We start from the raw sequence: 17,768 nt of genomic DNA, 5'->3' as shown, positions 1-17,768 counted from the left end.
AGAGTGAATTAACTGCCTGCTCCTAGACATAATTTTAGGAATATTTCTCTTATGCTTCTGATCCCAAAGTACTGACTTACTGTCAATGGTGGAAAACCAGGTACTTCTCTTGTTCCCAACTGAAATTCCAAGAAAGGAGAGGTTTTAAGAGGTCATTCACACCTGCAGATTTTATTTACTCTTCTTTTTTTTTCGTTGTTGTTGTTGCTTTATTTTTCATTATGTTCAGTTAGCCAACATATACTACATCATAAGTTGTTGTAGTTCAGGTCTGATTGCATAAAGAGACCAAGGCCGGTGGAACACTGCTTTCTTTTGAAGTCTTGGTTCACTGTGCTCTTTCTAAAAATGCAAATTTTCTCTGACTCCCCAGATTTACAAAATGAGCAATGAAGATGTTAGATGCAAGCAAGACGGTAGAGAATGCCATGCCCTCGTTATAGGAAGAATTCATGGGATCTTATTTATGAAATGTGTGACCTTCACCTAATTGTTTCTATAGCTGTTAACACAGACATGGGTGACCTATTTTTTTTTAATATAGCATAGAAACATGTGGCACTCTCCTGAGAAATATTCTTTTTTTAAAGATTTTATTTATTCATCAGAGAGAGAGAGAGAAAGAGCACAAAGGGGGGAGCGGCAGGAAGAGGGAGATGCAGGCTCCCCGCTGGGCAAGGAGCCCAACGTTGGACTTGATCCCAGGACCCCCGGGATCATGACCTGATCTGAAGGCAGATGCTTAACTGACTGAGCCACCCAGGCATCCCTGAGAAATATTCTTAATAAACAATATTTCTAAGAAGATCTTATGTACCAGGCTGGGTTATAAATTCTTAATACAAATCATTTCATTTACTTCTTACAAATTTTAGAATTGTTTGTTCCAGCTCTGTGAAAAATGTCAATGGTATTTTAATAGGGATTGCATTGAAAGTGTAAATTGCTCTGGGCAGCATAGACATTTTAACGATGTTTATTCTTCCAATTCATGAGCATGGAATGTTTTTCCATCTTTGCGTCTTCCTCAATTTGTTTCATAAGTGTTCTCCAATTTCTAGAGTATAGAGCCTTTGCCTTTTGCTTAGGTTTATTCCTAGGTATCTTATGGTTTTTGGTGCTATTATAAATGGAATCGATTCCTTAATTTTTCTTTCTTTAGTTACACTGTGAGTGTATAGAAATGCCACTGCTTTCTGTGCACTGATTTCGTATCCTGCCACATTACTGAATTGCTGTATGATTTCTAGCAATTTTGGGGTGGAGTCTTAGGTTTTCCACATAACGTATCATGTCATCTGCAAAGAGAGAGGGTTTGGCTTCTTCTTTGCCAATTTGAATACATTTTATTTCTTTTTGTTGTTTGATTACTGGGGCTAGGACTTCTAGTACTATGTTGAACAACAGTGGTGAGAGTGGACATCCCTGCCATATTCCTGACCTTAAGGGAAAAGCTAGTTTTTCCCCATTGAGAATAATATTCACTGTGAACTTTTCATAGATGGCTTTTATGATATTGAGATATGTTCCCTCTACCCCTGTACTTTGAAGAGTTTTAACTGAAAAAGAAAACCAAAGCACTAGGAATTGCACTAGTGAGTATTTAATACAAATACAAAAATGCTAATTCAAAGAGATACACGCACCCTTATGTTTATCGCAGAATGATTTACAATAGATGAAATATGGAAGCCGCCCAAGTGTCCATCAATAGATGAATGCATAAAGAAGATGTGAGATTATATATATAAAATGTATATATACACATATATATGTATATCTATGGCTAAATGAGATGTCTCATTCAGCCATAAAAAAGAATGAAATCTTACCATTTGCTATGATACGGATGGAACTAGAGAGTACCATGCTAAGAGAAATAACTCAGAGAAACACAAACACCCCATGAGCTCACTCATGTGTGAAATTTAAGAAGAAAATAAATGAACAAAGGGGAAGAAAAAGAAAGAGAGAGACAAACCAAGAAGCAGACTCTTAATCATGGAGAACCAGCAGGGAAATGGGTGGGAGCAAGGGTGAAATAGTTTATGGGGAATAGAGAGTACACTTATGATGACGAAAAGAAAAGAGAAGAGAAGAGAAGAGAAGAGAAGAGAAGAGAAGAAGAGAAGAGAAGAGAAAAAAGAAAAGAAAAGAAAAAAGAAAGAAAAGAAAAGAAAAGAAGCTAATCTAAAAGGGTATCCTTATGGCACATTTCCAACTGTAGGACATTGTGGAAAAAAATAAAACTATGGAGACAGGGGCGCCTGGGTGGTGCAGTCCTTGAGCATCTGCCTTTGGCTCAGGGCGTGATCCTGGCATTCTGGGTTCTAGCCCGGCATCAGCCCCCCCCCCCCCCCCCCCCCCCCGCTGGGAGCCTGCTTCTTCCTCTCCCACTCCCCCTGCTTGTCTTCCCTCTCTCGCTGGCTGTCTCTCTGTCAGGTAAATGAATAAAATCTTAAAAACAAAACAAAACAAAACAAAACTATGGAGACAGAGGAAGATCAGTGGTTGTCCGAGGGCTTCGAGGGAGGGAGGGATGAAGAGGTGGAACACAGGGGATTTGGAGGGCAGTGAAACTATTGTGTATGATACTGTAATGGCGCACACATGTCATTATGTACCTGTCAAACACCCATATGCTGTACAACCTAAAGGGAGAGGTCTGATGTAAACTATTGACTTTAATTAATAAAACTGTGTCAATGCTGGCTTATGAATTGTGACAAATGTGTCACAGGAATGTGAGGTGTCAATAATAGGGGAAACTGGGTGGGTGAGGGGAAGGGATCATATGTGGACTCTGTACTTCCTGATTAATTTTTTTGGAAACTTCAAACTGCTCTAATGTTCCTTTATAAAGCTTTATTTGAGAAATGGGAGTTCTTCAAATACACTGTCATGCCTTTTCCTTTGAAAAACCTCAAAATACCTCAAAGTACACGTTATCGTGCATGGACATGTATTAAAATAGCCTCAATAGTTGGGCTTTGTCATAAAAGACACTCATGTTCCAGTAGAGTCTCAGGAAACCTTATTTTTTTTAGTTTTCTTTAAGGGCTACATGCTGACATACTGAACTGGCAACGAAGTGCAGAGATGTTGCCCAGAGACTTGGTTTGAGATGGAAAATTATCAAATGCAGTTCAAAATTGGAAAATATAATTTCACAAGTATGAAAAATAGGTTTAGTCAGCTAATCTATATACTGACTCTGGGTCTCAGGTGCAAAAGCAATCATTCAGAATGTGAAATACCCAAGAGACTTCTTGGCCCAAAGGTTATTCCTTCAGCTGCTGTTGTAAATATCTATCTACAATACAGGTATATGTATATATATATATGTATGTATATATATTCACACACACACACATTCTCTGAATCCCTATAAGCTAGAGATGACATTTTTACCTAACACCTAAGAATATCACTGTGGGAGGAAATTAAAGATCTACCTTTTTATGTTCCCAATGGTTTAGAAAAACCATGCATCTAAAAGGTAAGTTAGAATAGTTTCATGGTTAAAACTCTGGGTGCTGCAATTAGGATCCCTGATTTCAAAACAGGCTTCACATACCCCTTAGTAATGTGATCTCAGGAAAGTCCTTGAGTACCTGGGTTGCCTTCTGTGTAATATTAAGATACGAACAATAGTTACTTCTTACAGTAGTTGTTACTGTTAAATTGGATAATCCATGTAAAGTGGTTAGCATAGGTTTGGAAAATGCTTAGCACATTGAAACCATTAATATGTATTTCCAATTATTATTTTTATCATTACTGCTATACTGCCCACCCCTGTGCTGATAAGCAATATGTCTTCTATCCAAATATGCTGATATTTTCAGTGTGGTTTTTACATGGCAAGGCCAGGCTCTGCTGAGAGACCACCAGATAAAAGAAGCAACCTTACCAGGCTAATAAAATTGTAGCATATTATACCTCCACATTTTTAACAAGATAACCATTCAAAAAAATCTCTCTTGGAGTTGCATTAACAACAATTTCATCTCTTCCATGTGTTTGCCCTTTGATGAGAAATTCTGTCTTTGCTTTCTTATCTCAATTTCATGAGAGAGAGAGAGAGGACAACGTGAGGGAGAATAGAATAAATATGTATTAATTCATATAATAATATACCCTACTTATTGTGAAGGGTTGGGATAATCTCAAAAAGTGTTCAATTAACAATTGAAGGGATAATAGGCATCTTGCAATACAGTCTAGGTTTCCATCGAAGTGATGGTGTGACAACCCCACATGAAAAGTGCACCCTTTGCAAATTCTAGATTTTGGTAGCTCTTGTTAGTTGAAATAGCATTTATTGTCCATCACTTTGAAACTTCTCAAGATTTGCAATCAAAAGTGTTCATAAACATATTTGGTGCCTTTGACAAAAATTATAAACTTTACTAACTGAATTAATGTTTTATTGACCTGGGGAAAGAATAATTTTATATTGGAGGCACTTTTTTAAAGAAAGCTATTTTTATTTTATAATTTTTGATGCATTAAAAGTAAGAACTACTGCTACTTTAAAAAGTTGCTAAAGTGTGATCTTATTCTTTGGTTGGTAAATATGAAATTTGAAATTACTCTGTAGATGGGTCTTTCAATGATAGCCATTGAATAAATCATGGGCCTTGATATCTTCAGTGACTGTCTTGTTCTGAAAGAGAACACTCTGTACTCTGGATTTTTATTATCTTCCTTGATTCCATTTCACGACCTTTGAGAGTTAGTGCTTGTTAGCATCTGAATGATATTACGACTTTGGCATAGCAGTTTAAGAACGATTTCTCAACATTTGCTGCAACATGGACGGAACTGGAGGAGATAATGCTAAGCGAAATAAGTCAAGCAGAGAAAGACAATTATCATATGGTTTCACTCATTTATGGAACATAAGAAGTAGGAAGATCAGTAGGAGAAGAAAGGGAAGAAGAAAGGGGGGGGTAAACAGAAGGGGGAATGAACCATGAGTGACTATGGACTCTGGGAAACAAACTGAGGACTTCGGGAGGGTGGGGGGTGGAGGAATGGGATAGGCTGGTGATGGGTATTAAGGAGGGCACGTATTGCATGGTGCACTGAGTGTTGTACGCAAGTAATGAATCATGGAACTTTACATAAAAAACTAGGGATGTACTGTATGGTGACTAACATAATATAATAAAAAATATTATTATTAAAAAAATTAAAAAAATAAATTTCATGTTAATTCAACCATTGTCTTTAAGAGTTCCAATGAGGGGCAGATGTGTAAAACTTTTTCTTTACTGTAGCAAAAGTAGGCCAAGGAAACATCTCTCATACCATCAGGATGGGAAACAAGAATTGGAGGCTTCATGCTGGCCCATTATGTATCAGTTTATCACCCAACCCATGTCCTCCCCTTAAGTTTGTTTGTCAAAGAATGAAATATTAACCCTCTCTAGACTCCTATGCAGCGTTACGGAGAAAAAAGGAAAGAGAAAGCTACTTTTATTGTATTTAATAAATTATTATGAAGTTAGGCAGTCAAAAACTATATACATAGCATAGTTAAAGGTTCAAATGACATGTACATAAATGATGTGGTTATAACAATTAGGTTTACAAAAATAAAGATTTCAACCCTTATTATTCGGATTCACATTCTTTTTTTTCAGAGAGAACAGGATACTCCATAAAAGGGAAGTGGTTTGCCTATGATCACTCAGGTTTTTTGGTTTTGTTTGTGTTTTTTATGGGGTTTTTTTGTGGTGTACTTGGTTGATTGTTGTTCTTTGGGTTTGGTTTGGTTTTGTTTTGTAAGCTCTAAGCCCAAACGTAGGGCTTGAACTCAAGACCTGGAGATCAAGAATCACATGCTCTACCAACTGAGCCAGCCAGGCGCCCTCATTCAGATACTTAATAACTTTTCTCAGATCATTTTATTCTCCTTCCACTTCATCATGCCAAAATTAATGGTTGGGTTGTCACTACGATGAAAACTACGTACTTGTTTTCTACTAGTATGTACTCTACCTTTTGTCTCTCTGTGTTTCATGTAAAAGACTCGGGGCACCTGTCCATAAGAACATCTAACTCTACATCCACCCACCACACTGCCTTTCTGCTGACTGGAGTCCCAGGGTTAGAAGACTTCCAAATCTGGATCTCCATCCCCTTCAGTTTCATGTACCTCTTGGCTGTGATAGGCAATGGCCTGGTTATGGCAGTGGTGGCCTGGGACAGGAACCTCCATGAACCCATGTATCTCTTCCTGGCCATGCTGGCACTCAATGACGTTCTCCTTTCTACTGTCATAGTGCCCAGAATGCTTCTTATCTTCTGGCAGGGACCTTTCCTATCAACGTTTCCTGCATGTCTCACACAGATGTTTTTTGTTCATGCTCTGTTCCTCTCTGAGTCTGCTGTTCTCTTGGCCATGGCTTTTGATCGGTACGTGGCTATCTGTGTACCACTCCGTTATGCAACCCTACTTATGGGCTCTTTCATCAGCAAGGTAGGCCTGGCCCTGGTGGCTCGGAGTGTGGCTGTGGTCACCCCTGGCGTCCTCCTCATTCTCCGGCTGCATTTCTGTCGGAGCAACATCATCCACCATACCTACTGCGAGAACATGGGCATTGCCAAGTTGGCCTGTAATAGCTATGCCCTTAATAGCATTTATGGGCTCACTGCTGCTCTTCTCACCACAGGGCTGGACTTTGTCCTCATCACCCTGTCGTACTGGCTAATACTGAGAACAGTCTTTCAACTACCTTCCAAGGAAGCCCGGACAAAGGCGTTTGGAACATGTGGAGCTCATATATGTGTCATCTTGATATTTTATACCCTGGCCTTCTTTTCGTTCTTCACCCATCGCTTTGGAAATCATGTGCCCAGCCATGTCCTTATCCTCCTGGCAAACCTCTACTTACTGGTGCCACCTACCATGAACCCCATTGTTTATGGGGTAAAGACAAAGGAGATAAGGATGCGTGTCCTAGGGCTCTGTAGCCAAGCAAAATGACCCAAGGGTTATGAAGCAACAAGGAATAGGTGAGACCAGGATAGAGGATCAGGCTTAAATGTCAGGTGTGAATCAGCCCAGACAGATCTATCCCCGAACACCTAACCTCTGGATAGAACTTAATATTCACATTTCCAACTGCTGCCTTCCCAGCACAGGGTAAACAGGAAGCTAACAGGTAACTGCTCCAGTATCATCAGGGAATATCTCAACATAGTAAGGTGATAATCGGTGGAATGCCACTGTAACAGCACAGGGGACTGAAATATCCCTTTTGCACTTCACAATACTTCTCTTATGTCAATTTGCTGTGGACTATCTTATTTCGGATACCAGTTTCATCATTGCATTCACAGAATGCAGAATATACAGATAATTTAATAAGTGTTTGTTAAAGAGATAAATGCATTAACGTGAAATGCTAAATGTTAATAATTTTATGTAACAAACACCCTAATATGTCCTTATGTATTAAATAGGATGTATACATTAAATACTTCTTTTCTTTCCTCTAAAATACCTTTCCCTTAGCTTGCAGATAACGTCTGTTTCTTATCTCCTTTAATACCTTGTTGTAACAAAGATTCTTTTGGTTACACACAATAGAAAGTTACTTTGGTTAGGTTAAGTAAACAAAAAAGCAGGATCTGAGGAACGGCATGACCTCGAAGGAATGTGAGTATCTATGACTCAGGAAGGACAAAAGTCAGGCTAATTGCCCCATCTTGGGTCAGGTTGCTAAAACCGCATGAATCTGTTACATCCCTTAAAATTCTGATTAATGGGGATGAAATTGCCAATTCTCAAAAAAGATAAACATGACAAACCACCAGGATTATGTTCACTGGATTCATTTAACTCTTAAATAACTAAGTACATGTAATTTTCCTGGTGTAGCTTTTCACACATCAAACCTTCTTGCTAATTGCATTCTATAGTTCCTGGGACAAACTTTATCGTCTACAAATCTATCTGTAATCCCTTTTCTCCTCTAAGAAATATTCACAGGTTGATTAATAAAAGAGCTAAAATTTTTCCTGGCGTCAGACAATAAAAACGAGCATCATGAACATAATATAAACATACACATGGTCTAGTGGTTGAATTTATTTTTAATAGAGTGCCTTCAAAATATTTATATTGTTATCATTCTCTTTATTAATGCAGGTGGCTATAAATGTAATAGATCATTTCCACGCTTTCCATTTTTAAGGGAATTATGTTTTTATTATTTAAGATAAAATATTATCTTTAGATTGAATAACTAAATGACTAAGTGGGATAATGAAGTATTTTGTGGCAATGCTTTATATAGAAGACAATGCCAGACACTTTAATGACCAAGGGATAGCGATCTCTGCTATTATTTTTTTCTTACCATTGTGTTTTGCCACAAGGAGCCTTCTGCAGCATCAAGAGGATGACATTTGACATTATGAAAACAATTGCATTGCATTTTTGCCCAGTGGCTGGGGATTAGAATACAAAAATGAATTATGATTTGGGTTTCTGGGTAACTTACACATTCTGCAAGAAAGCAGAGAATGTTTTCAAAAGACAGATAAATACTCATGACTCTGCCGAACAAGGTAGTATGAGTAAGAGTGCCTCCTGATTCATAAATCCATATACAAATGAGAAAGATGCTTCAGTCATATTATTGTGGTTCTAGGCAGGAATAAGAAGCCTTCCTCTTTTTGGAGCACCAACCGCTTGCCAGAAGACTAAACCCCTGCCTTCATTAAGGTTCCAGAACCAGAGGTTTCTGTTCTCAACTCATAATACCACCTTGTCATTCATTCATTCATTCATTCATTCATTCATTCATTCATTCAGATATTCAATCACTCATCTCACCATTTTATGGGAAGAATTATCTTAATTTTAAAAATATGTACCTTCTAAATGTTTTTGGTAAAATATATTTTATGATTATAATGTAATTATAGTAATACATTTAAGAAGGTAGTATAACAAATAATAATTTATATGTCCAAATATTTGGTTACGTATATAGATATTCCTTTAAAATAGTTTCATTCATATGCAAAATACAAAATCGAAGATGCAATAGCTTAAACATATTTCTGTTAACAACAACAACAACAACAACAAACCTAATACAAATTTGTTTTTTTGGAGCACAGATGTTAGGAAAGGTATGTTCAACATTCACAGGTTAAAAATATATTTTGTAGGGTGCCTGGGTGGCTCAGTCAGTTAAGTGTCTGCCTTCAGCTCAAGTCATAATCCCAAGGTTCTGGGATGGAGCCCCGCATCAGGCTCTCTGATCAGTGGGGAATCTGCTTCTTCCTCTCCCTCTGCCACTCCCCCTGCTTGTGCTTGCTCTCTCTCACTGTCAAATAAATAAATAAAATATTTAATATATATATATATATTGTATTTGAAGTTCTTATCAATAGTTAAATGTTACTTATACAATGTGTAGCTGGTGGAAATGATCATTCTCAAAATTTTCACTTTTCGTATCAATTTTATTTAATTATTTATTATACCAAATATTATCTAATTTTGATGTTTATAGAACTTTCTTATTTTTAGTTGATGTCCCTTACTCGAGGTGAACGTACTAAAAGGAGAGGGGTAATTAGAATTAGAATCAAGAAATAGGATAAAAGGATGGAAACAACATAGCTGAGTTAAAACCAGATAGCAGAAATAAGCTGTAGTTATGCTCCATGTGCCTGAAATTTGAAATACTAATTTGAAGTTTGTAAACTCTCTTTTATTATATTACATGTGGGTTCACAACATATCAGATCTTTTCCTTCAAGACTTTTTAAAAATATCCAAACTAGTCATTCTTTTTCAATAATTGATTCATTCTTTTATCACTTATATATTCAATAATAATTTAGTGTCACTTTTATGCCAAGCATAATATTCATGCCTACAAGCAGCAAACTCTTTGAAGCACAGTTGCTATACTAGGGAGAACAAGATACGTAAAATATATTACTTATTATTACATAAATATTGGGAACCATAACACATTTTTAAAGTTTTATTTGTTCCCTTTCTTTTTTTGTTTTTGCACAATTATAGCCATACAAACTAAGAAAATTCAGTTGCATTTGCAAGCATTTTTATACAACCTTATGCACAGCCAGGTGCTAGGTAATTTCAGAATTACAAGGAAAGAGAGTTTTGTGTATTGAAAAGAGTGCTAGATAAAATTGTGAGACCTTAATCTGTAGCTGTTTCTGGCTACCACAAATTTATAAGTAGCTACACCCCAATGAATTATATTGCTACATGAGTGAAATTCCTCATAGCCAGGTATATCAAAGATAACATTTTTTACATTTAAATAAATAGTATACCCTAAATTATTATTAAGATGCATTTAACCCAATGGATTATAATCACAGACTTCATATCACAATATCTGGAGTATTTCAGAAATTACAGGGTCTCAATTTTTATAAAACTAGAATTCTTTCTAAAAATTAAGCAAGAGAAAAAATATGCATATTTTCCTTTTCTATTTGAGGAAACTAAATATCCTTACTAGGGCAGAACATGTGTATAAACTTTTAAAATATGATGCAGATAATCGTGAGGATTGCTAATTTCTGCTTTGAGCTCTAAAATGCTTTTATGTGATGGGTATTAAGGAGGGCACATATTTCATGGTGCACTGGGTATTATACGCAAATAAAGAATCATGGAACATTACATCAAAAACTAAGGATATACTGTATGGTGACTAACATAACAAAATAAAAATTATTAAAAAATGCTTTTATGTGAAGATAAGATTTTTCCCATTATTAAAAAAGAAGGAAAAAGTAGATATACAGAGACATTGATATAACAAGCAAGGGAATATTAAATTCCCTGGCAAATACAAAGTATCAGGAAGCAAAGATACATGGGTTTAACATATTTAATGAAAAATTAACAGATAAATGACCTTGGAAAGGGTTGGAATTAGACATGGAAGGGAATAGATGGAAATGGTTTCTACCACACTCCACTCCAACATATTCATATTTAAAAGGAATTTATGGAGTACACATTAAGTCAAGCCATATAGTCCCAATGGACAACAACTCTTCTATAGGCACATCTCAAGATGCTCTGTTGGTTCTATTTCTGTTCTTTACTCTTTTGGTGGTAGCTATGATGGCAACATACCTAGAGTACACAAATTAGTATGTGCTTAAGTCATTTAGTTGATGCCATCGTTGCCTTGAGGACATGCCTACATCATAGTAGAACTGATTTTTGTGGGGAAAAGCAGGTGGAGGACTCCTTCGCGGATCTGCTTGGTCTTCACACTGTAGATGATGGGATTGAGCACAGGTGGAACCAACAAGTAGACGTGAGCCATGAAGACATGGATGAGTGGGGAGGAGTGTTTGGCAAAACGATGGACAATAGAAAGCCCTATCATAGGCACGTAAAGGATGAGTACAGCACAGATGTGGGATGCACACGTGTTGAGAGCCTTAAGCCTCCCCTCACATGATGCAATTCTTAATATTGAGTGAAGGATGCACATATAAGACACAAAAATACCCAGAGAGTCCATGCCCCACAGCACAATGACCAGAATCAACCCATATATAACATTAAACATGGTGTCAGCACAGGCAAGGCGAATCATGTCCTGGTGCAGACAATAGGAATGAGAAAGGATGTGGGAGTGGCAGAAAGGAAAGAAGGCCAGCCGGACCAGAATCGGAGTCATGGCAAAGGCACTCCTAAGCAGGGCTGCAATTCCAATTTTAGTGATAAGTCTTGGGGTGAGAATGGTAGCATATCGTAGAGGGTGGCAGATAGCCACATAGCGGTCAAAGGCCATGGCCAAGAGCACAGTTGATTCTGTGAAGGAGAAAGTGTGAATAAAAAACATTTGGACCACACAAATATTGAACTGGATTTCCCTGGAAATGGACCACAGCACCCTGAAGAGTGATATCATTGTGGGCATGGACATGCCCATGTCAGAGAGGGAGAGCATGGCCAGGAAGTAGTACATGGGCTCGTGGAGCCTGGGGTCTGTCCGGACAATATGCAGGATGGTGCAGTTACCCATTATTCCAACAAGGTAGAGGACACAGAATGGAATGGATATCCAGTGGTGAAATTCCTCATAGCCAGGGATACCTGTGAGATAGAACGTGGAGGACAGGGTACTACTGGAGTTTAAGGTTGCCATGGAGCTCACTGTTAAACCACAATCCAATTTCAGGATCCCACTCCAGTGGGGAGGGCAATGATGAGATCAGTATCTGAGTCTGGAAAACAAAACAAAACAAAACAAATGAACCTTCAGTGCTAAACACTCTTCTATTCATCTCCACATTTTTGCTCTGTCTTTCTTCACTGCATTGCTGAGCATGGTGAGTTAAGTAGAATATCTACTTTACAACCATAAGGACCTTTCCTCCTGCCTCTCAGATGCAGACCCATTGAAATCCTCTCTAAGTATGGACAATCTTCTTCTAAAGACACTATAAGAAACAGCACACACACAAATGGTTCTAGTTTACATCTTTCATTCTATAATTTTCTTCCAAAATTTCCTTGGCAAGGGCTACTGATCTTAACATTAGCCTGTTTTGTTTGTTTGTTTGTTTGCTGGTTTGTTTGTTTTATGACTCCTATAGTGATTTACACACAATGCCTTGCTCTGCCTAAGCCACATAGATTTTCAATAGTATTAGAACACCACTCAAGGAGGTATCCTTACAGGATTCAGGCAAGTATGGGTCAGCAGTACTTATAAACATAAGCAGGTCTTACTAACATATCCCCAGTTGTATAATTGAGGCCACAGGCATGGACTTGGACTAGCATTGCCAGGAGCTAAATATGGGTTAAAATAGACTTAATTATAACAATTTTGAATTTAAAAAAGTTATAATAATGAAACGTGGGATTTTATATGTAATGTTCTTATTGTGAAAAATTCATAATTTAAGCAAAGTATAATTGCCTGTGACTCTGATATTAAAGATTCAAAGCCTTCTTTCTATTAGTTTCAGATCCTATCAGTCATTTAGAGAGTGGTGCCTTCTACCAAAGGAAAAAGAAAGAAAGAAAGAAAGAAAGAAAGAAAGAAAGAAAGAAAGAAAGAAAGAAAGAAAGAAAGAAAGAAAGGAGAAAGGAAGGATGGAAGGAAGGAAGGAAGGAAGGAAGGAAGGAAGGAAGGAAGGAAGAAAGAAAGAAAGATAGGTGCTATAAGGAAAGAGGGAGTCGAAATTCCTGCTTCAAAGTAAAAACAAGAGAAAATAAGAAAACTCAAAAACTATAATGCTCAGGAAAAGCATCTGACCTTGATACAAAATCTTTCCTACTCAGAACAAATGAGAAAATATATTTCCCCACAATAGATTCCAGTACTCCCTCTGTGGTCAAGAAAAACATCTGTGAAGTAAGAAAGATGAGCCACCTCTCAAAATCCCACTTGTCCATCACTTGCCAAGAATCCCAGCTCGCCAAAATGCTGTCCTGAGAATTTACAGTCCAGGAGACAGATTACTTCCCATCATCAAAGAATAAACTGGTCTCTTCCTATCATGTAAAGTCTACTTTGGTCCTTAGGGAACTTCACATCCCCTTCAATCTTCTCGAGGTCCACACAGATAAAACCTGAATTCAGCAGTTTTGACTGGAATGATTAATAATCACAATTTTCTAGGAAATGGAAGACCTGTAAACAAGAAATCAAATAAGTAAATGCCAGAGATGAATTCCGTCTCTCTGACTACTCATATTACAACTGAATACCGCTCACATATTGTGTGACCTGGTGCCTACGGTCCTGCTATTTTCTTCAATCTGCCTGTCTTATTACCACCACCAATTCCTGCTTCTCTTGTCCTGGGTTTGTCTCTCTCACCTTCCTTTCTACCTTTCTATACTTGCACTCATTACCTTCAATGCCACAATTTTCCAATATTATTACTTCTTTTTGTTGATTATTTTCCAATATCTCTTCCCTAATCCAAATGTAGAAATCTGCCTTCTTTTTACCTCACTGCTTAGTCAGTTCAGACCTTTTCTCTGATTTTAGAGTGGCTCTCTCCCTCTGCCAAGAAGAGGTGAACTTGAAGTTTAATTAAAAAATGGAAGATACCTCAGCTGGAGGCCAGTCTGAAGCAGCTGTATCATCTCCATGACTTTCTATTGAGGTTTCAGGAGACAACTGTCCACCATCCCCCTCATTCAGACTCTCCCTCTGCTTCCACAAGCCTATCCAAACTGGGAATATTCTGGTTCGAACACTTCCTCACTTTTTAAGTTGGACGAATGGCTTATTTTCCTCTGTAGCAAAGTAGCCTCATCCGTGAACTGTAGGGAAAAACAATTTGTCAGGATCGTGGTTCAGATTAAAGGAGCTACCGTGGGTAAAACACTTAGCATACAGCCTTACATTAGTGAACAGAAAATAATCGTGATAATGATGACAGACAGCAGTGACAATAACGATATTTCTTTGACGTTCAGTGGGAGGTAGGAAGATATGAGGAGACTCTGGAGTATCCTTCCAGAGAGGACACACCCTGAGAGGGCATCTCAGAAAAGTGACCTAATGGGCTGAGGTGTGGGAAAGGAAGGATATCAGATTCCTCTCTGTTTCATCCAGTGAAAAGTTAGTATAGCCATAGGTATAAACTGTTTCATGTTCTTTTTCTCTACCCCCAAATTCTTCTGGTAATTTTGATGGCTTTACTTATATATTTTTTCATCCTACTCATTGCCAATTTGGGAAGGAAATAAAAAAGAAGATACATCCCAGGATAAAATGGGAAGTCTCTCTAGAAAAGGAATGAGATTTGGTACTGCGATGAGCCTGGAATCTGAGCAGCCATGTTAGTATTGCCTTCTGAAGTTGTAACATATATTCTGAAGTAACATATATTCAGTAATATTCCACATAGTCCCTAAGATCTGCCCTGCCTATTATTCCACAACTCCTTATATTTGACATGGGTTCATTTTGACTGCCCAGTTCCTATTGCTTCTGATCCTCTAAGTTCAAATTCATTCACACGGCCTTGTGATGTCTTCTTCCATTCCTTAGAGGAGGAGGATGGAGTTTAAAGAGTTAGTTTATAAACTCAAAAATCAGAAGAAGTTATAATTTGGGGTTTAGACCTAAGTCACAATTAATGTCATATTAAAAAGCACTCATAGAGCTTTGCATCAAGAACCAGGGATGTACTGTATGGTGACTAACATAACATAATAAAAAAATATTATTATAAAAAAAAAAATAAGTAAAACCACTGATACTTGGGATCCTAAGGGACTTTGAAGGCTATCTGATACAATCCCAGTCACACTCTGGAATCTCCATTCTGTCATGTCAGAAAAATAAATCGTCACCCCATGTACGTATCACATCCTGCCCATGGACACAGAGACCACCTACCATAAAGGTCTAGGGTATCTCGGGCAAGTCCAATCTGAAAACTCTGACCGAGTCTGGCTTGAATACTGTAAGAATGAGCATGAACAATGAAGGTATTTTGGTGAAAATTATGTCCTATAATGAACTGAGAACCTTTCTCTTCTGTAACACTCTCCTGATCATCCCTCTCCACTCTGGTTGTCCACTCTCCTCTCTTTTGTCTCTGTGTTTTCCTCTTACCTCCCACTTTTATTGTCCCCTGTCCTCACTTACCTGGCAGAATAGTTCCTCTTGTCATTAGAGACCATTCTAATTCTCAGAGCAAGAAGGATCAGTCCATAAGTCTTCCTCCAGTCCTCTGAGGTATGAGGCCCCAGGATAAATGCAGGACAGCGTGTGTAACCCTGTCAGTGCCACCAGTTCAGTTTGGTTTCTCCCCACCACTCAGGCTGCAGCAGGGTATGGCAGTTTGGGAATACAGGGGCAAGAAGGCTGTTGAGATTCTCTAATGCTTATCGCCTCAATGTCTGGGAACAAATGAGGTAGTGCCATGGAATATGAAATACGAGTTTGTATCCAGAATACGATGGGGCAGTAAAGATTTTTGGATATGGTGTAACCAACGAGAGGGTCTTGTTAAATACCTAAACTGGGGAGGGACACAGAGTCTGTGCCCTAAGAGCTGGAAGTGACTCTAGTTCAGTTCTATTACTATACACTGCATGAAAATGAGATTCAGTCATGTGATCTGCCTCCCTCAACATCATACAGCAGTGGGTACATGGAAATTTGCGTTCCTTCCACTCAATTTTGCTGTGCACTTAAAACTTCTATAAAAAATAAAATCTAGGGGCGCCTGGGTAGCGCAGTCGTTAAGCATCTGCCTTCGGCTCGGGGCGTGATCCCGGCGTTCTGGGATCGAGCCCCACATCAGGCTCCTCCGCTATGAGCTTGCTTCTTCCTCTCGCACTCCCCCTGCTTGTGTTCCCTCTCTCGCTGGCTGTCTCTCTGTCAAATAAATAAATAAAATCTTTAAAGTAAAAAATAAAATCTATTTTAAAGACCACACAGAAAAGCAATAAAACCAATGTCATCACTCCGATCTGATTGGCTGGAGTGGTCCCTTTTTCACCTTGCATGGAGTTCTTGATGAAACAGATTAAGATGCCGATATGATTAAAAATAGAGGCTTTTCTTCAACTATTAAAACTGTCTCTTTGCCAACAGTACTGACTCCTAAATGTCTATTTGTGATGAGAGCAGTGCAACAGGGTGGCCTGTGCATGAATGAATAATCAGAAATCTCTCATTGGGATGGGAGTTTCAGTTGTAAGGTCAGATCTGTTTGGTCCAGGAACTACTTGTAAAAATGTGGTCTTCTGTTAATTTTTCCAACCCTGGTTTCGATCCTGGCAATATTGGTCTAATTATAATGCCGCACAACTTTACATGTGTCCACGCCCCTCAGATGTTGTCTATTGCACATATATCCCAACTCACTAATGTTTAGGCGCTGCTGTATTTAATACTTTCAATTGAGAACCGGCTTTTTCAGGAGTTGATCACCTCAGTATAAATAATAGCTCTCCTACAGAAAATGTACTCAATTACTAAAGAAATTTGACATCAACTGATAGTCTATGAAAATGAGAGATTATTTATAACTTAACATCAAAAAACCCTCCAAGTTCCATCTTCGAACGTCTTCTTATGGAATTGCCGGACAAATGATCTGAACTTACTGACTTACCTGGCACTGGATGCCTCTCATTCTCCTTACACTTTAATTTCTTTAATATGAATTTAAATCACTCTGCACAGATTTTCCTATAAAGCAAATCAATAACAACATATATTTTGAAACCTTTGCTTTTTTAAGTAAGCCAAAATGCATGGAATTTTAGTCTATGGAGAAATTACAAAGCCTAGAAATGCTCAAGTAGAAATTATTGTTTTCATATGACAGAGCACCATATATTATTTCTGAGTTACCCTCCTCAGCAAAGGCACTATCCAAATAAATATATAAAAGTTGTCTTTAGGGGCGCCTGGGTAGCACAGCGGTTGAGCATCTGCCTTCGGCTCAGGGCGTGATCCCGGCGTTATGGGATCGAGCCCCACATCAGGCTCCTCCGCTATGAGCCTGCTTATTCCTCTCCCACTCCCCCTGCTTGTGTTCCCTCTCTCGCTGGCTGTCTCTCCTCTGTCAAATAAATAAATAAAATCTTTAAAAAATATAAAAGAAGTTGTCTTTAGTGACAGACAACAGCAAGTGTATTTTGTTTCCTTATTGCAAGGCGCTGAGACGATCTCTGTAAATATCTCCTTATTCACAAGCAGAGAAACTTTACTAACTTTTACTAATATATTCCCACAGATGTA

At 38.2% G+C, this 17,768-nt stretch overlaps 2 protein-coding genes across 2 annotated transcripts; one reads left to right on the top strand and one right to left on the bottom strand.

The window, feature by feature from the left end:
• Positions 1-5,968: 5,968 nt before the first annotated feature.
• LOC113269436 (olfactory receptor 52Z1P-like) lies at positions 5,969-6,997 on the top strand. The gene has a single exon (XM_026518326.1). It carries the CDS (start codon positions 5,969-5,971, stop codon positions 6,995-6,997), a length of 1,029 nt encoding a protein of 342 aa, XP_026374111.1.
• Positions 6,998-11,225: 4,228 nt separating this feature from the next.
• Positions 11,226-12,185, bottom strand: LOC113269437 (olfactory receptor 51L1-like). Its single transcript, XM_026518327.4, has one exon. It carries the CDS (start codon positions 12,183-12,185, stop codon positions 11,226-11,228), a length of 960 nt encoding a protein of 319 aa, XP_026374112.4.
• Positions 12,186-17,768: the final 5,583 nt, after the last annotated feature.

The sequence above is a fragment of the Ursus arctos genome, unplaced genomic scaffold (genome assembly GCF_023065955.2).
Source record: "Ursus arctos isolate Adak ecotype North America unplaced genomic scaffold, UrsArc2.0 scaffold_22, whole genome shotgun sequence".
NCBI lineage: Eukaryota > Metazoa > Chordata > Mammalia > Carnivora > Ursidae > Ursus > Ursus arctos.
The sequence above is the reverse complement of the archived record's forward strand: the minus strand, read 5'-3'. Positions and strand labels throughout refer to the sequence as shown.